Consider the following 22,163-nt stretch of genomic DNA (forward strand, 5'->3'; position numbering starts at 1 on the left):
CATCTCCCCAGCCTGGGTGTGGAAAGCTGGTCTCCGAAAGCCCAATATTTGGGATTAAGTGGGAGCTGCAGATGCTCACCACTTCTGTAGAGTGAAGCTTGAGAGGGCAAATGTGGATTTAGGAGTTGGGAAGGTGGGAGCCCATCAGCCCTCCTAGTGTTACCTGAATGCTGGAGATCACGGTGAAGCTGCCTTCTGGAAAGGGGAAGAGTCCAAGATTTTGGATTTCTAGTCCATAAAACACAAAACAGCTGGGACACTCGGGAAGGAAAGCTTGTCTGGGACCCCACTAGGCCATACCTGGAGAAGGAAAGGTGCTCTGAGACCTCACTGGGCCATCCCTGACTGCTCACACTTGTTCCCGCTCCTTAGAGTGAAAGAAGGAAACAAAAATATTCAGCTGCATTGTACAAAATTCTCTTTTTATATATATATATATATGTATATATTTACACACACAAAACCCCCATATGGAACAGATTTACCAGGCTGAGTTTTAAAAAGTTGCTTGTAGAAGGGTGTTGGATTTTGTTTTCTCTGCTTGCTTTAGGCAGTGCTGTCGCTTGGAAGTGGACACCAGGCACCGTGTTTTGGAAAGGAAGGAGCAGGGAAAGGCTTGGAGCCTTTTTTCCAGATACTGGCTGTGACATGCTGGGAATTGAGGAGTGCTGATGGAGAGAACAGCTGGGAAAAAAGCACCATCCCCTCACTGCTCCTGCTGGGAAGGGAAAACAGAAGGGAGCTGGACAGGAGAAAGGCAGGTAAACATGTGCATTGACTGAAACATAAACAAGATTTTTTTTTTTTTTTGTGCAATGTCTGTTAAAAAAAAACATTTCTGTGTTAAAAACCACACGGTGTGATGGGTGTTGGGAAGTGCATTTGGCAGCAGAGAAAATCCAATGGAACACCTTCCCGCAACGGAGTACTTCCACCTTTAGAAACCAAAGGAAAATCCAACTTGAGCAGCTCACGTTTGCCAGGGTTTGGGTTTTTTCCATCCCCATCCTCTCCCACTCTGATTATTACAAAACATTGGTGTTGGGTTTGTGTTTTTATTACTAAACTCCTCTGCAGTTCATAGACAACCATGGGTGACTTGGAAATTCCATTTTATACAAACAGCTCAAAAAAATACTGGGAGTGAAGTATGGTGGGAAACACTGCTCACGTTGGGAGTTACCGTGCGTGGAGGAACAGGTCAGTGCACACCTCCAGAGAAAAGCACCCCCCCCCTTCCCAAAAAAAAACATACAGCAGCTGGTTACGGAAAGGTAATGTCCACAGAATTAAGTTTTTCATGCTATTCTACTTTCCAGTACTCTCAAATCCATGTGCCATAGCCAGGTGGGGAAGGCTGAGGTATATTCAGAGACACCTGCACCCAGAGGAAAATCAATCTCTGTAAAGGGCTTTTTTTTTTTCTTTTTGGTTTTGGGGTTGTTGTTTTTTTTTTTGCACAAATCAGGTGCTGCACAGGGATTTTCCCCAGCTCCCATTGCTTCCAATTGATCACAGACCACTAATGATGCCTCCATTTTCTAGGCACTTCTTTTCCAAGGGAAAAGTTGTCGTTTTGTTGAACCCATTTTTGCATTCTGGCCCACTCCACCCCCTCCCCAACCTCCAACCAGAGTCAGGGAACAGTTTCTCCTCTAAGTCCAATTGGGGTCTTTTTTTTCCCCACTATGGATAATATCCACAACAAAGGAAATGTTTAATTAAAGAGAAACAGCCTGACTTGGCAGTTTTGCAAGACAGAAGATGGCTCCTTAGTATTTAAAACTAATTTCACAATTTAAATTGGACTTTTTTTCTTTTTAAAGCATACGAATGAGACATAAATATAGGCTTATCAATCTGCTTAAAAATTTCATTCACATCATGGAAAATGCTTTTCATTTATTAAAAATATCACATTTGGAGACTAGAAACAGTAAAGTGCATGAAAAGTTTCAAATAGAAATTCAAGAAAATCTTATAGCAGCAAAAAAGCAGAATAAAGAAAAACTTAAAAACACAGACACGACCTTTTCCTATCACTGTGCCTTTTTTTTTTTTTTTAAACATTAAGCAGCCAAACAGGTTTGTGTTTTGTTTTGTTTTGTTTTTTTTCAGAAAATTGCATCATGTTTAACGCCTCTTCAGGCCACAAGGTTTTGAACTGGCCACCCAGAGCATTAAAAGGAAGGAAAAAAGGATTTCCAACACATCCAAAGAGCATTAACAGTTGGGAAGGAACCAGCAGCTTTTTAATTCAACCCTGACCGACAACAGCTCCCAAATAAATTGGCATCAGGAGGATTTAGAGCTCGAATTTGATCACAGATATTTGGCTATCTTTGGTTTTCTGATAGTAGTGAGACGAGGGGCAGGGCCACGCCACCAATCGTTTATAGTCACGTATTAAGTGCTTCACTAATGTGCAAATTTTATGTTGGATGCAGAGTTCAGTCCCTGTTTTGGGTTCAAACAAACAGTATTTCTAATATTCTTCCTACAAAACAAGCATCTCTAGTTTTGCTTTGCTTTTGTCTGAAAAGGTTGGCTCATTTTGCCACGTTCTGGAAAAAAGCATTACCTTGAAATATGTTAAATGCCAAGTTATTAATCTCATTTGTCCGTTTAGAAGTGCAGCTTCCTACTGAAAAGAAAAAGCCAGTTTAAAATAAAATAAAAAAAAAAACAAAAAACCAAACAACCCAGAACAAAAAATTAAATTAAAAACCTGGAAAGGGGAATAATACTTTGGTTCCAGCCCTAGTGCCAAATGATACCAATATGCACCAAAATGTGCAAAAATCTCATATCAAACACATAAGGAAAAGGAGCTCGAAGCAGCAGCTTAAGGTTGGCCATACTTCACTCCTATATACTTGGATTTACAACTGTACAGGTCCGTGGGAACAGGTCCGTGCCCTTCCAGGGGCAGGGCGGCACTACCTCCGGCTCGGGAGGTGCACCCCGTTGACGAGAGGCAGGAGCGGAGGGTGGAGTTCCAGCTGGGTGAGCAGGGAGAAGTGGTCGGAGGGGATGTGGGGGTGTGGGCACCCAGTGATGTTGTTGTCCACCAGCCACTGAGGGTCCAAAGGCCCCAGGACTCCGAGCACGTTCATGTGGGTGTTGGAGTAGAAAATGTAGTCAATCACACCCTGCGGAGAGAGGGAGAGACACCGGCGTGAGAACGGGGACCGGCGAGAGGCACCGCCCTGGGTCTGAGGTAAGACATCCATTCCCATTAAACCACTGGCCACAGCCAGGCTGGAAAGCTCAAAAATTCCAGGAAACCATAAAGCTGCGAGCGGCAGGAACGGCACGAGTAGGAAGCGGCAACGAAGCGCTTACAGGGGCCGAGGGAAGGACACCCAAGGGTCAGGGAATTGGGACAGATCGCTGCTTACTTTGAAATCAAAAGTGTAATTGGTGTAAGGCATCAAGTTGTTCTCGTAGGCGCTCTTGAGCTGGAAGCCGTGCGTGATCCTGCCCTCGGAAGCTCCGTTCTTCCCGTTCCCGCTGAAGTTCATGAGACACTCGTTGTAACGCAGCTCCTTGAAGTCCTTGTGGTTGTCAGCCACTATGCCGTTGCTTAAGTATTCCACTACACCTGTTGGCAAGGGGATTTAGGGACACAGGACTCAGGGAATGTTGGCCTCAGAGTTAAAAACCAAAACACCACTAAGACATGTCAGGAGATTGGAAAAGATGTTAACTAGCAAAGCAAAGCCCTCTCCTCAGGAAGTTTTTATCAGGAACTCGCACGTTTCCTACTTGTTATTGCTGCTCCAGGCACGGGGATTTATTTAATGATTTATTTAAGATCTATTTGTGCTTTCCTACCCTTTTGTAGGTACCACCAGCTTTCCTGGAGCATAGAGCCGACTACAGAAAGCAGGTGACTCAACCAGAGGACTCACAGTCTCTCCATTCAGATTCCAAAGACAGCTGTTCCTAGGGGAGCTTTCATCTACACCTCCCCAGGGAAGTGGAAACCGCCCCGTCACCCTCAGAGGAAAACGAGGATTCAAACGCTCTAAAAAGGCAAGTTAAAAATGAAGGTGAGTGTTACCTGAATCAGGCAGGGAGTTGAGATCTGCACACAGCACCAGAGGGATGGAGTTCAGATCTGCTGTCGGGCTGCTGGGCCTGCTCGAGGCTTTCTCCAGGATGTTTTTCAGTTCCGAGACAAACATCATGGTCTGGATGAGTTTCACATCGGAGTATTCGGGGTCCCAGTGCATGTGGGCATTGGCCACGATGAGCAGCTGCTTGTCCACGTGAAGGGATTTCATACCTGGACAGACAGGTACAATTCTGGCAGTGAAGGGTTGCTCCCACCTGTTAATCCTCGGGGTGTAGCTACTCAGGGCTCAGTGTCAGACACGCCATCAGATGGATGTGTTTTCATTGCTCAAACCTGCTGATATGCCTGCAGAATGTACCCGGGTGCAAAACACTGTCGCTGTTTTTACTGTTTACCTGAGCTGCAAGGTGGGGCACAAAGTCCCAGGCAGCTCCTTCCAGGCCTGGAATTTAGCTGTTCTCTTCCTTCGAAGCCATCAAGCCCCAGCCACGCAGACAGAGCAGGGTGGCAATTTTATCTGTGTTGGAATTGTCTGCTGCATCTTGATCAAACTTAACGAAAATGTGACAGTCAGTCAATCAAGAGGCAGGAAAAGATACCTGATAATCTCCTTCTTCCACATCAGTATGTTGGCACTGACATCTGATTACTGGGGGAGGGTGGAAGGAGTCAATCAAGGGGAGAAAAAAGAGGGTTGAAAATAGAAGTTGAACATTATTGTCAACCACCGGTAAGAGCAAGTGTGTGTAAATACAGTGGCCTTGGGAAAGCTGAGTTGTTCAAGCAGAATTTAACAAAGTAAGGAGGGGCAAAAGGTTGGGAATGGTATTCTAGGAGATGGATTTACTAGAAATAACTCGTGCCTTTCCGTGGAACTGAATAACCCCTGGAAACACCACCACGGCCATACTCACTTGCTCCAAATAATTCCTTGTGCACCTCCAGCACCACGGCGACTCCGATGTTGTCCTTGGTCATCACTCTGTTCAACATGGCTTCCGAACCTTCCGAGTTGGCCATGGCCACCTGGTTGAACTCCACCGTGTGCTTCTGCACCAGCGTGAACCTGAGCCAACGCAGGGAACCACCTGTCAGCAGGGGTGACCCACAGCCCCCGTGGTGCCACCGTGTCTGTTCTCACAGCCCTCCCTCCGTCCCAAACCACTCCAGCTGTTTCTAGATGTGATCCGAAAGGTGTATTTTCGCTTCCAGAAACAGCGAAAACTCCCAAAGGGAGCTCAGGCTTTGGGAGACTTCATCCTAATCACTGAGAACTGTTCTGAGGTTTGAACTGTTTTTAAAAAGCTGCTCCTGCCCCTTACTTTTCAGTTTTGAAGAATATGGCGCAGCCATCCACATGCTTTTTCTCCTGCTCGGACATGATTTTGGCACGTGACTTCGGAGAAAAGAATCCGTCGTATCCCCGTTCCTTCAAGGCTGGCAGAAAAAGGGTGAAGTATTGCTCTGTTTCCACTTCCTGGAATTGAACACAAACACCTCGGGCTGAGAAGTGAAGGGGAACCCTTCCACGTGCCCGCCTTGGCTTGCGGTCAGGAGCTCCCACCGGAGCGAAGAGCTGCTGTTTGCACAAGCCGTGTCACTCCCTACACTGGGAGTGCTTCCTGCTGGGAACTCGTCTGCATCCCTGGACACCCTGGGATCCCTCCCAAAGGTGAAGTGACAGGTGTCTTTGGAATAGCAGGAGATTACACCTGGTATTTTTGACACTGGAATGCAGATACCGTCCTGGGTTAACACTTGGGAGAGGCTGACAGATGTCCGGGAGGGATTGATACTTCACCTGGGAGCCCTTCGGCACAGCGGTCTCTCACCGCTCTGGAACGAGACCTTCTCTTTGTGGTAACATTTGGGCTCCCAGAGGATTTCAGAGGTTGATCCCACAAGCACAGAGCTCATATTGGGAAGCCCTGGAATTTGGTATCCAGCAGGTGACTATGATGTTCTCAAGGGAACATTTAATTCTAATTTAATGAACATTTAATTCGTGTTTTCTGCTGCTGATGGAAAATGCAGTTATTTTCCAGTTACCTGAAGACTAATGATATCTGCATCACAGTTGACGATTTCTTCCATGATTCCCTTTTTCCTGTACTCCCAGTTGAGTGCCCAGGATGGGCAGTAGCCGTAGAGCTGCCGGGTGGCGTATTTATCACACAACACATTGTAACACATAACTGTAAATGAAGCTGGAAGGAAAGGAAGAAAGAAAGGCAAAGGTTATCAACCTCTGAAAATTACAATTATGAACGCTTTTGCTTCGGCAAGAGTGGCTGGAAGAGTTATGACAAAGCCTAACACAGAAAAGAAATAACAGCATCCCAGTCAAATGACAAAAACTGTATTTACAGCAGAGCCATACGTTAATTGTTCCAGCACAAATGAACACAAATTGCTGTTTTCACTCTGATCCAGGAAAATGAAGCCCAAGGCAAGTTTTTCAGTGTGGTGTTGTGTGAACACAGGGGTAAGAACCACAGAGTTACCTGAGGGCAGAATTTGGTCTCGTTCTTTTAAAGTAATCCATGGCCTTGGAGGCAGCTGCTCTGGATGAACTACAGAAAAAATTAAACCAGTGATTAATTCAGGGTTTCTGTTTGTAATTTTTAAGTCAAAATGGTGACTGAACAATAATGTGCTTTGTACCCCCAACTCCCCGAGTCTTTTTATGCTCCAGGGGAGGCGAAAATCGTTTAAATGACTTTAGTAAGAGAAAAACTGTCAGTTGTGAGATTCATGACTGGTTTTGTCTCTGTTTTTCAGATTTAGAAGCACCACTGAAATATTCCTGCAGCTTGAATAATCTCCTTAAGAAGGAGGGGTAAATCCTGGTGTGCTTCAGACATCCCTTCTCCAAGAACCTTGCCCTATATCCATCATCCCTGCAGTTGGGGGACATCAAGTGGCAAAGCAGAAGGCCCAGTCACAGAACCAGAAAGCAGGATTTAAGTCAGGTACTGGATGTTCTTAATGGCTTTGGTGTTTCTCAATCTAAGTTTGACATTCTGTGTGCATTCAGATGATCACTTTTAGTGGGAGCTACCAAAATGGCTTCAAAGTAAAGAAAACTTTGCAGCTGGTTGGTAACTGAAGGGTTTCAAGCAGAAACCAGTGGGAACAGCTGGCTGTAACATGGGAGAAGCTCAGAAAATCCATGCCAGCCTCTTGCAGGGTGTGTGAGGGTGTGTTTGTGGGCATGACTGGAGCCAACTGACAAGAATGCTAAAGCAGGTAGGAAATACTGCAGTGGATCAGAATCTTGTTTTAGCAGCGAACTCTACTTTTAAAACCCCCTTGTCCACCAGATCTGTAGGGGCTGTACCTGCTAGATTGTCAAGCATGTAGTTCAGTAGCTTTCGGGTTCCGTCTGGATCCTGGTAGAGGCTGAGAATATCTTGGGATAAAGGATTGCCTGCCAACAGCAGAAAACAGCAGTGGGGTGATGAGTTTAATATCTCACAAAAACTGTCAAAAAGCCTTGAGGTGACAGACAAAGCTTTTGAGCCCAGACCCCTCAGGAATTCCTGAGTTCTTGTAGGATTGTGGAACTGGAAGGAGCTCACCTTTCAAACCCAGGGTTTGTAGCTGGAAGAGCCGTCCAAGTTCATAAGGCAAAACCCGTAACAGATTGTTATTTAAAAGCAATTCCCTGCAGCAAATGCAAAAACACTTTGGGTGAGTATCACTGCACAAGAAAACTCCTGATGCATTGTATGCTGCTCATCTTCAAAGAGGGCATTTTTCACCCTGAATTTATTATGGAAAGATATGCCAATCTTCCTGTGTCAAAGCACAAGGGAAATATGCTCATTAGGGGGGGAAAAAAAAAAGCCACAAAACCTCCAAAATGCAAAATGAAACCGGGGAGAATTTAAACAGCAGGCAATCACCAAGCCTCAGAGAATGTTTCAGAGCAGAAGACCTACAGTGATACAGAAGACTTACACCTTACAGTGATGTATCAGTGATCAGAAAAGAAGAACAGTGAACCCAAAAGTAATTACTAGAACTGAAGCTCTGCACCAATCCGGAATTTTTCAGGATTGTTTAGAACACAAGAACAGAAAGCAAACTGAAATTCTCGCTCCCGATCTCACGATACAAGATTTTGAGAGGTCAACCAGAATAACTCCTCTCACCTGAGAGACACCATGTTTCCTAGTTCTGCTGGTAAACTTCTGAGTTTGTTGGATGACAGATCCAGGTAAACCAGATTGTGGAGCTTGGCAATATCAGGTGGAATGCGAGTAAGATTGTTGTCATTGAGGTGCAGAGCCGTCAGGTGCGTCAGCGACCAGAGCGACGAACTTAAGCTCCGCACTCTGCCTGGAAGAGAAGAGCAAGGAACCACCCCTTCACTCTGGAACCATCGGATACAAACCGCAGGGGACGTCAGAATGATGAGATTTCCAGCGTGGAAGTCCAGTGCCCCTCCTCCTCCCCCAGAAAAACCACGTTCACAACAGGATCCCCTGTCTGGAAGCGTCTGCTGTGATCTGGGGCAGCAACGACCGGAATTCAAACCCAAACCAACTCACCTGAGATCTCCAACTCAGCCCAGTGTGACTTCTTCCCGTTGGCTACCTCTTCTGCTGACATGATGGTGTAAATTCTGCGAGGATCTGGAGGATCATATTTTTCCTTTGGCATCCCTGTTAGTCTGAAAGACCACCACAAGCGTTACCATCTGCCACTCGACAGCGCTCCTTCATCGCCCTGCCCCGGGGACACTCGGCAATAACACGTCCTGGAGTTCAGGTCTCATGTTCGTTAGCTCCATTTTCCCATTAACTATCCAGCTTTTCTCTTTTGTGCTTCTTCGTGTTTGGGATCAGCCAAGACCTTTCCACTCCTAATGACCCAGGAGCTCAGGTAAAGTTCTTGTTAGTTCTGGGCACACGGGGCTCCAGCCCAGTGCAAAACAGGAATACCAGATGCACTCATGTCCTGAGGGCACACCAAATTCATCCCATCTCATTGTCCTGACTCTAATCAGAAGGGAGCTCCAATGTCCCAATCAAATATATCAGGAGAGATTTTCTTCCATACCTCCCCAGACCGTTGTGCTGAGCAGGACTGGGTGTGTTTGGTTATAAAACACAAGCTTAGGCGAGTTTGCTGTTTCCTGGTCTTTTCTTCCCCAGACACACAGAATCCACAAGCCTCGATTTTACACAAATCCAAAGCAGCTGCTCCACAGGGTGCAGCTTTTCCCCCACACCTCTCCTACAACTGGCGGCAATAGCTGTGAAGCTCTTAAAACAGCTACATTTGAGGAAACAAGCTGAGGTTTTTTTCAGCAAGTCCGACTAAAGAGACATCCCACAGACCCTTTACGAGCGTGCAGCACTGCAGTTTGTTCCAGCTGACGCAGACAGCCGAAGCCGCGCTCCGGCATCGCACGGCAGCGGGAGCTGGCAGGGCTGTCCCCTGAGAACGGTCTCAGTTACAGGTCTGCTGCTTCCTTCCCGAATGGCCAGGGAAATTCCAGGGGCAAATGCGAGCCCCACGTCCAATTATAGCCCCCTGCTATTTCCAGGTGAAGTCACACGGCGAGGAGAGCCATGGGATAAGAGGATTCTGCGCTCACACTGCCCGGAGCGGGGCCGTGAATGAACGGGTTACTTAAGGACAAGGGATTAGACCTGAAATCCTTCGCTCCTCGTCCCAGAACCCCAAAATCAAACAACACAAACAGGCCTTTCCCAACACGAACAGGCTGTGCCTTAGGAGTGTTAAATCTCTGGTGCTTGGGTTTTGCACTCTTCAACAAGTGCATGTGCAGAAGAGGGGAGCACTTGAACAGATTTCTAAGGGGAAATGCAAAAGTTCTGAGGGGGAAAATGGAGCAGAAAGCCAGCAAAGGGTTTATGGCAGAAGGGAGCTTTTACAATCTCTACATCTTAATCATCAAACATCTGAACTGATCCAGGTGGGTCTTTGTTTTGCTGTTTAACCTGTCACACTCGAAACAATCTGTACTTCAGCACATCTGGACCCAGGGCATGGCAAACTTTGCTGTCCAGCTCCCAGGATTTGGGCGAGTGCTGCGTGGTGGAAGTCCCTAAACCCACGGTGGTGAGACCATCTGAGTCACCCCACGCTCATGCACATCAGCCCAGAGGTGACCACTGCCCAGGTGACACCACCCGAAAGCTCCGGGACTGCAGTTTCCTCCCTGGCAGGGCACCCAATTAAATTATGTTGAAGTATCACTCATTAAGACAAGTGCTCTGCCAATTCAGAGTGATTTGTGGCTGTCAGAGGCCTTCCAAAGAAATGAGCCCTGAGCTGTGAGGCAAAGACACGCACATTTTTCAGCTGTTACTCACTTTAATACGGCTTTGAAATCGCAGTGAGTCAAACAGGCAGCAGTGTCATTGCCACAGTTCCAGAAAAGGGAAAACAAACCTAAATCAAATATACTTTTTTTTTCCTCTACATAACAGCAACATTGAGCAAGACTTGAAAGCCACTATGTGTATTTCTTTTTTTAGGCAAAAAACGAATTTCGCCTCTTTCCCATCTCCCACCCTGCTTGTCCTGGAACTAAAACAATATCCAGAAATCCCAGCCTGCTTTTGCTCAGTCTTCAGGGAGCTGCACTGAGTTCCCTGAATCAGTTAATCCCAAAATCAGATGCGCATGAGTGCAAATTTTCGCTGGCTTTTCTTCTAAAGGCTCGCCTTAGGAAACTTCAGACTTCTGAAACCTGCTCTCTGCTACAGATCTAGTCGTGTAAACGTATAGTGCGACCCTGATTTTGTGTAAATCAAACACAAAATCTCTTCCTTGGTTTTGTGTAAGTTAAAGAAAACCTGAAGTTGACAACACCGGTGCATTAGTAAGAACAATATTTAAGCTCTGGGGGTTCCTAACATAAGTCTTTGGGTCCAAGTCCATCCCCACAAACCTGAAGCTTGCTGGCAGAGCAGGATTACTAAGTGTGGTCCCAGGTGAGCTTAAGCAGCCCTATCTTAGGTGTATGTAAGAAGGGCCAGGGGCAGGTCCTGGGTTTGCCAGCAGTAGGCCTGTGCCCGCCTTTTTTTTTTGACTTCTGTTTTTTTTATGCTGTTTTACTGACTGCTTTTTTTTGTGTATGGCCCACGCTGACTATCATTTAAAGCCTGGAAAAAAAAAAGGCATAATGGAACAGTACTGAAGGTGTGGAGTGTCAAAGAAGAAAGGCTGAGCTGCGAGGCTGCACCACAGGCTTTTAATCTGCAGGTGTGTTTTTCTGGGCAACAAACAACAGGAGCTTCTGGGTTTCAGACAAGCAGTCCCTTCCCCAGGGAGGGTAGAGGCTGCATTTCTTAAATTACAGTGACTACAACACGTTTTGTTTAAGCTCTTTCATACCTCAATGCATAAATGAATTGCCTGTCTCTAACGAGGAAGCAAATGGAAAAGAGCTGTGGCTGCATCTCCCTGCAGCCCTGTGCTCACGGATGTCTGGAACAACTCCAAACCCTCCCTCCAGCAGAGTGACATTCTTTGTGATCCTTTTTTTTTTTTTTTTTTTTTTTTTTTGTTCCCCAGCCTCTGTATATGGATGAGTCAAAGTGCTGAAGCATTTTGAAAACTATGCAGCAGCCAGCCCTGAATCACTCCTCCTTCCTCTGCGCCAGCCCTGAATCACTCCTCCTTCCTCTGCGCCGGCCAGCCCCTTCCACAGGGTGATCCCTGCCAGGAATCACCGGTGCTGACGGGGCGGGAGCGTGTGTGTACACACGGGCACGTGTTGTTTAACGTTGGGAAGTCGGACTGGGAGCCGGAAAACATTTTTATCTGTTGATCTATGATGTGAATATCTGTTTATGTATTTTGTAAGCAGGCCCCAGCGGCTGCAGAGGGAGAGGAGAAAGGCTCTCGTCTGCACTAAGCGTGCTCTGCTTTCAGGAGTGTGTGACAAAAGTCTCCCCAGTCTGGCCTCCCTAAGGAGCTGAGAAGCACAGCCAATACCCACTAATACAAAAACTGGCTTAAGTACTCTGGGAGGGGGGAAGGAAAATCCGGAAAATAAGGTGGTTTTTTTTAAGGGTATGTTAGGGGGATTTTAAAAAACACTGGTAATAGTGGGATATGTAGAGATGTGTTAGCTTAAGGTAAGCTACTTTGTATATCCATATATATGGTATCTACTGTGCATAGACCAGCAGGAAAATATTGGGGAGTGGGGAATTTTGATAGCCTTTTGCTTGGATCTGAGCTTTCTTCATGGTTCTTCCCTGCAGGAATGTATCCAGCCACCTCTGTGTCCGCTGCCTCTACCAAGAGCCCAATGAGCACCCAGAGTGTACCATCCCAGGTAACTCTCTCTTTTCAGTCTCTTATTCCAAGTAACCTGTTTGGGAGCAAAGATTAGCAGGGTAACAAATACAAATGCCTCCTCGTGGGTTTTAAATTAAAAAAAAACAAACCCAAACCAATTAATTTCTGAGGAGATTTCAAACGATCTTAGAGGAAAGTATAATCAAAGTACATAAATAGAGACTTCTTGGCCATGAGTAAGCATCCTACAAACAGGAAGAGAGTTAAACATCTTTGCAACCCTCAGGTTCAGCCTTTCAGTTCCTTAACTTGAAGCTTTTGGGCATCTCTGTACTGGTGCTGATAGGATGGAGAGCTGTTCCTCTCAGGTGTAATTGGCCAGGATGTTTGTGCTGGGAAGGAGAAGGGAACAGACTCAATCCTCTCTGGCACAGAGCACAGGGAAATAAAAGTTGGTGGTGGGAACAGGGACAGGTAAGAGGTAACCATGAACCTGCAGCTGGCAGTAAATTCAGCAGTGGTGGGATCTCAGGGGGCTTCCTGTTATCACTCCAACAAAGACCATAAAAGGCCAGAGAAACAGAGCAGCCATAGAAGCAAACCCTGGAGAAAACCAGCAAAAGCCAAGGGGAGGAGCGGGAAGGGAGGGAACGAGCTGTATTTGATTAATTCTAGAGCCAACTGGCACACACTTGATGGAAATGTTAATTGTCCTACTGACATATACCCACTAGTTATTCCCCCCTTTCCTCATCTCCTCTAAATGAAGCACAGACTCTTTTCTTAAATCACAGGTAACATAAGAATACCCAGGTTTCCACCCTTCCTCTTCCTCCGTGTCACACCCCCACTTACAAGAACAGCTGAACTATTTACTGCATGGCAATACTAAATAGCATTACGTAGGGAATTTTTATTTCTGTACCTAGTTAACATTCAGTTTTCACTCCAAAAGAACAGTTTCTGCTCTGCTGGAAGTAGCCAGTTACCTCTCATTGTGTGCATGACAGCTCCTGAATATCTGCACCGAGTCACAGAGTGATACCTGCCTTTGTCTGCAGGTGCCTTTTATACTTTTATGCTTTCAGAGGAGCTCTTGGGGCTGGTTTACATGCAAACACGGGGCAGGTCACTCCCAAAAAGTAAGGCTCTGCTTAACAGAAATGCTGACAAGGGGCTATTATGGAGCAAGAAGAGTTTCAACAGCCAGCCTGTAAATAAATCTAATCAGAAGCCCCCAAAGGGCTGGTTTAAATAGTATATTTATTTATTTACGCGAGTATCTCGCAGTGTTCCAGAGAAATGACCCATTTGCAATGCTGCTCCAGCCCCTGGAGAGTGCTGGGCTTCTAATGAGATCCAGGACAGAGTGGCTTAAAGGATTAGGAACTGAAGTCACTGGGAGCGTGGGGAGGGAAGCAGCCAGTGCCGGATCAAGACAAAAACGCTGTCCTGGGCTGTGGGCACGGGGCAGAGCTTAAAGCGGGTTTTCCTAGGACTGGTTTGACAGCCACAGGACTGGGGAGACAGAAAACTCCCAGCAGCCAGAGGAGAGTAAGCTCCAAGTGTTGAGGTGTGTGAAAGTCCCTCGGAGCCGTGAGGGAAAGAGCTGCTTTATTGACAAGCCTGATCCGACAGCCATTCAGTCACCGCTTAGGAATGACAAAGACCCTGCTCAGGTTGCTGCCAGCCAACACCTTGTCTCATTCAACTCCTCGGGATCAATAACTGGAGAGGAGTCAGCTATCGACCTATTTTTTGAGGGAAAACTCCATCGGAATCATGAATCAGTAAACGGGGAGCGGCCTTCTCAATGAACCTTTCTTTAAATCATCAATAACCTTTCATCCCTCAAAGAAAAGTTTGTGCTAGGAGAAAAGAAATGAGATTATTTCCACGGCCGCGGACGTTATCTTCCCTTTCAGTGGGAGGCTGGCAGCACTTTCACAAAATAAGCAAAGCCCAGCAACACTTCAGCTCCTCTCCCTCCACGATTGAGAGATAAGGCCCCACTTATCACCCACAATCTGTTCTTCCCAGCAATAATTAACAGCCTGCCACCATAAAAAACTCACTGCAGACAGCTTTAAAGTTACAAGGCCTGCCCTGTTCAGCTACAGGTAGGTTTGGATGAGTCAAGATTTTAAAAGAAAGGAAGACAAAGGAAAAAAAACCCAAAGGAAAATGTACACACCAATAGTGGAAACTGTTTTGCAATCGTTGGCACAATAAATGAGCCCAGTTTGAACAGGCCACAGGATGCTGCCCCAGTGCTCAAAGTAGCTGGGCTTGTATGCTCAGGATAAGAGGGAAGGGATCTGTTTAAAACAAAGCAGTTTATAGGCATAAACCCTGTTCTGCATAGGGTATATTTAAATGTACTTTGCTTTTTAAATCCAGGAAGTAAAAAAAGCTTGTCTGATAGCCTGAGCAAAGCATATTATTTGGATATCGAAAGACTCTTCAGCTGCTTCTGTATCTGATGATCCCAATCTTTCCCACGAGCATCTACACCATACTTAAACTTCCAAATAGAATCACAGACTGGTTTGGGCTCCAAGCCCCGTCCAACCTGGCCTTGGACACTTCCAGGGATGGGGCAGACACAGCTTCTCTGGGCAGCCTGTGCCAGAAGAGATGTTCAATTTGTGTGGGTTCCTCTGTTCGGCCACTCCAAGGGATTTCACCTAAAGCCACGAAAAAACTTTGGCAAGTTTTGCTGAAGTTTTTCAAACAGGTTGGTTTTCTGATATTTCTCAATATACTGGCGGGTGAGAAGTTAATTTACAGAGTTCTCTGAAAGGAAGTTAAAGAAGAGAAATACAGTCCAAGCCATCCTGCTTTAGAGAAATGGAGTGTAGAGCAAGAGCACAGACCCAGTGGTACGTGCAAGAGGCAGGTATGGATTCAGGAATGCTGAAGCCTTGTTGACAGCTTCAGGTTTTAAACCACATAATTTTCCAAGTAGAAAATGCCTGTGAGTTATACTCATCTCCCCCACGTACACGTCCAGGGTTGTTTTGTCCAGACCTGCCATGAAATAAATGGCCAGTGATTTAAAACTGAACTATTCCACCTGCCCAGACAGCACCTGGAAGCAAGCAGAAAAACACCCGGCAGTTCAGCACAGGACTGGTCTCAAACCTTCTGGTGTCAAAATACTTAATAGATGTGCTTCTCTCACCCACTCAAAATATTCCTAATTTGTCTGGTGAACTCCACTCCCTCACAGTCCTTTGCTCGAGACTAAGGAGGAGAAGGAAGCGGCTCGTTGCACAGGTACAAACATGTGCCTGCAGACGGAACTGCTCCCGGTGGTAAAATGCAATTTGGCCGGAGGAAGAACTGCAAGCCAAGGGCCAGCTGACAATGGGAACCCGGCTCTTCCTGGCACCTGGGACTGTGTTCTGGTATGTGAGAAGTCATCTGGCCCCCGCTCTCCTTTTGCTTTCCTAACTTTCCAAAACAAAAAGGGATTCAGAGGAAAGGCGTTCACAAGTGGAAATTTCGGCGGGGCGGGGAATTCATCCTGTGCTGGCTCCTTCCAGGGCCAGCTGGAAATCAGCGGGGCAGAAGAAAGAGAAATTGAGTTTTAAGCTATAGAGGAAGCCAGGAGTGAGTTTGCTGGAACTCCTCTCAGTACTGCCCCAATGGGCCTTTTCCTGCCCGGTGCTGCAAGTTCCACAAGGCCCAGAAAATGTGGAAAGGAGTGTTTTCTTTTACCTGGAGAGGGCAGGGACTGAGCAGTGCATTCCAATACGTGCTCCAACAAGGAGAGAGCGAACCAGCTCTTTGGAAAGGCCAAGAAAGGCTGGCAGTTCCACAGGGCTGGCAGTGGTTCCTGCCTGTGCTGATCCCCATGGATGACTGGGTGACACCTTCACATTTCCTTGTGAGAGTTTAAATTCTGCTCCAGCTCCCAGCCTGGAGCAGGGAGAAGAGCAAAGGATATTCTCCACGTGGAAAAAAGAAAAGCTAAACACCCGCAGAAGCAAGTCTTCAGCACTCTCTCTAGATTGTTCCTAAAGCCAAGCCAGAGCCTTTTGAGAGGGCCTTTAGATTGATTTCTTGGGAAGGGGAAAAAAAAAAAGAAAGCAAAACTAATTTGTGATTAGAAGGCACAAAGATGTTCACTCAGATGGAAGCATTCCTGAAAAGCGAGGGGGAAACTACCCGAGCAATTCATTCAGCTGCCCTAGAGGGTAAACAGTGAACTTGAGCACCATCCACAAATCCCGATTATTATTAACAGCTTGACCAAAAGCTTATGGTTTTTGTAGTTCTCTTTGTACTTGTGAAATCTGATGGACTGAAAAAAAAATACGTTTGACACCAAAGCAAAGAGGGGGGTCCCTCTGCAGCCACACGAGGCTAAACATTCCTCCCTCTCCTGCACTTTGTGGAGCTGCCTCAGCCCAGAAATATTTTTTGGCCTTTACAAAAAGCATTTCAGATGTTTAATTGGGTCTTTACTTTCAGGCAGTTGGAAGCAGCAGCCTGGGGAGCTGCTGACTTGCAGCAGCAATTGCGGATGAAGGATCCTTAATCGGGAGCTTTGGTTCGCATTCCCATTTCCAACAACACAGCCTCCAGAGAGCACGGGTGTGTGCATAACCTGGGAAGAGGAAAGGCTCCACAGGTAAATCATAAATGCCATTAACCACTTACATCAGGAAATGCCAAAGCAGGGGTGGACACACACACACAGCCTTATCTGCTCCTTGTTTACAGGTGCAGGTTACAAGGTGAAGTTGAACTACCGGTGTGCAAGACACCCGACAGCTCCGTGGGGCTCTGTCCCATTCCTTGCTGCAGCTTCCAAAATCCCTCTGGTTCACTCACTGCACCTGAGCTGTGGCTAAAACTGCCAGGAGCTGATTTTTCTTCGCCTTGGAGCATTTTTCTGAGCGATGGTCTAACGGCTCCCCTTGAGAGGGATAAAATGTGTTTCTTGTAGAACACCATGCAGTGTATTTCTGCCTATCTTTAATCCCATTTCAGTGACCACCTGTCAAACTGCTTTCTGGTGGTGTCTGAACACTCCTGAAGTTGCTTTTTGGGTGATGCCCAAGAAACTGCAAAGCTTTTTCTTCTAAGCAGGGCTCCAGAGAGATTTTCTTCCACTGCTCTCTGTTATTCCAAGTAAGTTCAGCTTGGGTTGAGAGGTTTTTTTGGGGTAGGGTGGGGTGGATTTTTTTTCTTGTTCTCAACTCTCCTCATACAAGCCTTTTATGACACAGAAGGAGAGCAGCAGAATTCCAGAACTATTGTCACCACCTAAAGATCTTGATAAAGAAACACCCTAAAACAGTCTCTTTTTTTTTTTTTCTATCATTACAGGTGAGATGGAGAAGCTGCACAGCCAAATCACTGAAACCCAAAGAATTAATCAGGTGAAGTTACACTGTGAGCAGCACCCATGCCTTGATTACAGCCTGTCATCAAGGGAACCACAGAACTTGGACCAAAAAAAAAAATATTACAAGAGGCTTAGCATTTAATGCTCTAAAGTAGTAAATCCACAGCAAATCCTCCTGAATCTAAATATGCCTAAGACATATTTTAACTTATTTTCTAAAGTTTTCTCGAATGCCATCTTACACTCCCAAACTAAGCTCCACTGCTGCTTTTGCTTTCTCAGTAGTATGCAAATCGGGTTACATCCCATGCCTCGAGTGCCCTTTTGGCATCCCAAAAGCTCCTTCCAATAAGCAGTAAGCAAGCCATTTATTTGGATTTCTCTCTCTTTTTAAACTCAAGTAACCTGCAAGTGTCTTCTGATAATTTTTTAGAATTTTTGGGGGGCGGTCCAAAAAGGTTTGCTTAGATATTATGCATGTTGCAGACACATAATTTTACCCCTTAAAACCAGAATGACCCCATGCAGGTTTTAGTAACAAAAAAAGAAATACACCTCCCCACTTGTGCACATTGAGTCTGAACAAAAAAGTCAACAGCTGCTGTGATCTACCTAAATGTAAGTTTTAATTCTTGGTGGTTTAGATTTAAATTAAGTAGAGACTTACCCAGTGTGGAAATTAATTAATTTTTCTCCACTGGTGCCTTTTCATTTTCCTACCAGAGTCCACGTGCACCTTGGGATCACCTTCTGGCTTATTTCTCCTAAGATTGGTGTGAAAGCTCAACTTGGTCAAAAGCCTGCCTGGGTTTTCAGCAAAACCAAGGGTGTTAATGGAAAACAATCCCAGTCCACATGGGAAGAAAATAATCCCAGTTTTAACATGAAATGGAAGCTTCACCAATGCCTCTGGACCAAAAGAAAACAAGCAGCCGTAACATCACTTACTTCCACAAGAGAATTCCCACTGCAAACTGATGGAGCTCCTACAGATTCCGGATAGGAAGAGGAGAGCCACACACAGCAAATACACCCGGAGCAGCCGTCCCTTCCCTTCCCGTCCGAGCCAGGCAAATGAACACCTGACCACGCTACATCCCTGGAAACACGGGGCTCTACTGGCAGACAGGGAAAAACAGCCTTTAAAAAACGAAAACAAGCTCTATCAGTAAAAGTGCACTTCTGCAGATAAACTGCTCCTGCAGCTGGGACTTCTGCTGGCACAGCTCTGCCGGTCACGGGTCACACTCCGGCACCGCGCGCGCAGACAGAGCTGTGCCAGCAGAAGTTTGCCATGCAAACCTGGGGGGAAACTCGGGAGCCACTCACATGGATCTGCAAAGGCCTGCGTTTTTCCAACAGTCTGACGAGGAGGAGCCTGTCTTACCCCTGGCACGTGAAATCTCTTGCTTCCAAGCGCAGAAGAGAACTGGACTTCACACGGGAACACGGCAGTGCCTGTGAGCCATTTACACTGCACTTTATCCTTCAATTAAATACACAAACTGAGCGAGGAAGAGCCCCCGTAGGAAGGGAAGATAAAAGGGAATAAATTGTGTTGTACTTCAGCCCTTGGAGCAGCCCGCCCTCACTTTTAACAGTAAGAAGGGAACAAAACTGAAAGTGTTTAACGGGATTTGTTTAGCAGACAGCAGAGCATTGCAGAATTTCCACCGCTCCGTGAAACCCAACAGCTGAACTGTAACAGGACTTCTGGCATCTCCAAAAATCCCCGGAGGAGATTTAATGCCCGAGTTGGTGCTCAAGCAGAAGTTCTGTTTGGGTGAGTCCACACGATACTGCGGATCGTTATTCCAGAGCACGGAGCAGCAAGATGTCAGAAGCGCGCGCTGCCCATCTGCTCCGGAGAGAAATTATAAAATCAAGCTGGAAGTAACCTCCCACCACCCTCTGGGAGGGGAAGGAAAGCCACGGAGAAGGGCTACGTCCAGGAAGTTGGGCCAGGCTGCGGCGCAAAGCAAACCTCAACCGTCCAGCACGTGGGAGAGGGACGTTTGGCAGCACAAATTTCCCCATTTTCCATAGGGAGAACACAGAAGTAAAGTCACTGGCAGTCCCGCGTTTGTAGAGGCCGTGCTCCGCCTTCCTCAGAGCTTTCTGGCCCTCCAAAGCGGGACACAGCTTCTAGGAATTCCTTGGGTTGTGTCACGCTGTCGTTAGAAATAATGTACTATTTTTTTTCTTTTTAAAAATAAACACACGAACATCACTTTCATCATCAGTCATGTCTGCGCACCCTGAGTGACTTCAGGGTGGGGTGTTCTCCCCTCCAGGTTAGTTTTGGGTGGTGGGGGAGCGTCACAGAGAGGGGAGGACACAAGTATGAATTTAACTGTAGGAAATTCCCCGCTTAACCAAGGCCACCTAGAATCTTTATCAGCAGGCCGGCTCCTGAGAAGCTGCACCTCCCCAAAACAAATACTCAGCCTATTCAAAGTTTCCAAAATGGCCCGATTAAAGCCACTGGTCTAAAGATTTCCAGGTCAGACAAAAGCTGGTGGAGCAACTGAGCCCTTGGCCATGTTTACCACCAGCACTTCAGTTTAAAAACCGAGTCCCAAACTGGGACAAAAACTCGGTGTTCAGGTGTGTTCTACTATTTGCAAGCACTGTGGCCTGGGCTGGCAGCACAGGTTTTATTGTAGGTGATGTTGCTGTCATCCTCCTCCTACGGGACTGCTGTGGACCACTGGGAAACCACTAGGAAAAGGTGGTGAGACCTGTGACCCTCACCACAAACAAACTCTCACTCCACAACCATCCTTTGCCAAAAAACACCCTCACCAACCTGCTGGAGGGTCACCCACGGTACCAGGTGAAGGTCCCATTATGGGACGTGGGCTGGCACGGAGGAAGCTGCGGCCAAGTGCTTGTCCCACAGCCGAGCTTCACCCCATGCTTTGGGTTCACCCCATGGCCGGGATTTGCCCCACGGCCAGGATCTGTCCCACAGCTGAGGTTCACCCCATTACTGGGGTTCACCCTGTGGCTGGGATCTGCCTCACGGCCGGGATTTGTCCCATGACGGAGGTTCACCCCATGGCCAGAATTCACCCCACGGCTGGGACTCACCCCACGACTGGAATTTACCCCACGACCAGGATTTGCTCCACGACTGGGATTCACCCCATGTCTGGGATTCGTCCCACGACTGGGATCTATCCCATGGCCAGGATTCGCTCCATGGCCAGGGTGTGCCCCACGACCGGGATTTACCCCACGTCCGGGATTCACCCCTCGGCCAGGGTTCACCCCATGGCCAGGATCTGCCCCATGATCCGTCCCACGGCCGAGATCTGCCTCACGGCCGGGACCGGTCCGCTGGCTGAGCTTCAACCCCAGGGCCGGGACTCGCCCCCCGGCCGCGGCTCCCCCCACGGCCGCCCCCCGCAGCCCCGCGGCATCCCCGCCGGCCGCCCGGGGCTCGGCTGCAGCGCCAACCGCGGCCTCCGGGGCCGCGCCGCGGGGCCGATCCCGCTCCCCCCGCGGGGCCGTGCCCGCTCCCCCCTCACGCGGTGCCGCCGGCGGGGCCCGACATGGCGGCGGGGCCGCTCCCGCTCCCCCGCTCACCTGCATGCGGCGCGGCGGGGCGGCGGGGCCGGCGGGGCGGCGGGGCGGGCACCCACGACATGCGGGCGGCGGCCCGCGGGCGGCGGGGACGGAGCCGCGGGGCCCGGGCGGCGACGGCGACGGCGGCGGCGGCGAGCAGGAGGAGGAGGAGGAGGAGGAGGAGCGGCGGCGGCCGGGGAGCGGAGGGCGGAGGAGACGGGGGCGGGCGCGGGGAGGCGGCGGGCGGTGCCGGGGCCGCGGCGGGGGGGACGGTGGGCACTCGCGGGGCCGTGTCACCGCGCACGGCCGGGCCTTGCTACCCCCCCCCCCGAGAGATCAGAGAGGCCCCTTCCCCGGCTTCACCCCTGGCTTTTACCCCCTCCCCCTCCGCCTTTACAGCTGTCACCGGGCTGCGGCGCCCAAGGGGACGTGGCGTGGCTTGGCTTCGCGGGCCGCTCGCCCCCGGCGCTGCGAGAGGGAAGAGTCCACCTTTCCGAAGGGATTTGACATGTCCTCGTCGGTGCGAGACACCTTTGTTTCTCCGCAGGTGGCAGCTCCTCTGCTGGGAAGCGTGTTTTTGGCGCCCAGATTTCAGTGGCACGGCCCCCCTGTGAGTCCTGAGGGCGGCTGGAGCGGGGAAGAGCAGGTAAATGTCGCCCCGTCGTCTCCCGGACGCACCAGCAGCCCTTTGGGATGGACGCGAGGAAAAGATGGATTGGAAAACAAAATAAAAGCAGCACCCCGGCACGGGGAGGGATGTGGGTCTCTCCGTACCCAGGTGGGAAAGCAGTGGTAGAAAAGAAAAGCCTCAGGGAGGTGGAGGGAGGTGTCTGAGGGAGCAGCAGGTGGCTGGGGGGGGCACAG

At 48.3% G+C, this 22,163-nt stretch overlaps 1 protein-coding gene across 3 annotated transcripts; it reads right to left on the minus strand.

The window, feature by feature from the left end:
- Positions 1-1,413: 1,413 nt before the first annotated feature.
- Positions 1,414-21,343, minus strand: CNOT6L (CCR4-NOT transcription complex subunit 6 like). 3 transcript variants are annotated; one of them, XM_017836756.1, is made up of 12 exons: positions 21,321-21,343; positions 8,638-8,759; positions 8,239-8,425; positions 7,663-7,748; positions 7,422-7,511; positions 6,586-6,654; positions 6,131-6,288; positions 5,404-5,558; positions 4,996-5,147; positions 4,067-4,291; positions 3,402-3,604; positions 1,414-3,152 (listed from the first exon to the last, which is right to left on the minus strand). In XM_017836756.1, exons 2-12 carry the CDS (start codon positions 8,747-8,749, stop codon positions 2,940-2,942), a joined length of 1,650 nt encoding a protein of 549 aa, XP_017692245.1. In that variant the 5' UTR covers positions 8,750-8,759; positions 21,321-21,343; the 3' UTR covers positions 1,414-2,939. The 3 variants fall into 3 exon arrangements, with proteins under 3 accessions (XP_017692245.1, XP_017692244.1, XP_017692246.1); XM_017836755.1 differs by lacking the exon at positions 21,321-21,343 and adding an exon at positions 18,678-18,941; XM_017836757.1 differs by lacking the exon at positions 21,321-21,343 and having other exon boundaries at positions 8,239-8,421; positions 8,638-8,723.
- Between the last annotated feature and the right edge of the window lie 820 nt (positions 21,344-22,163).

This window comes from Lepidothrix coronata, unplaced genomic scaffold (genome assembly GCF_001604755.1).
Source record: "Lepidothrix coronata isolate B3197 unplaced genomic scaffold, Lepidothrix_coronata-1.0 Scaffold283, whole genome shotgun sequence".
Lineage (NCBI taxonomy): Eukaryota > Metazoa > Chordata > Aves > Passeriformes > Pipridae > Lepidothrix > Lepidothrix coronata.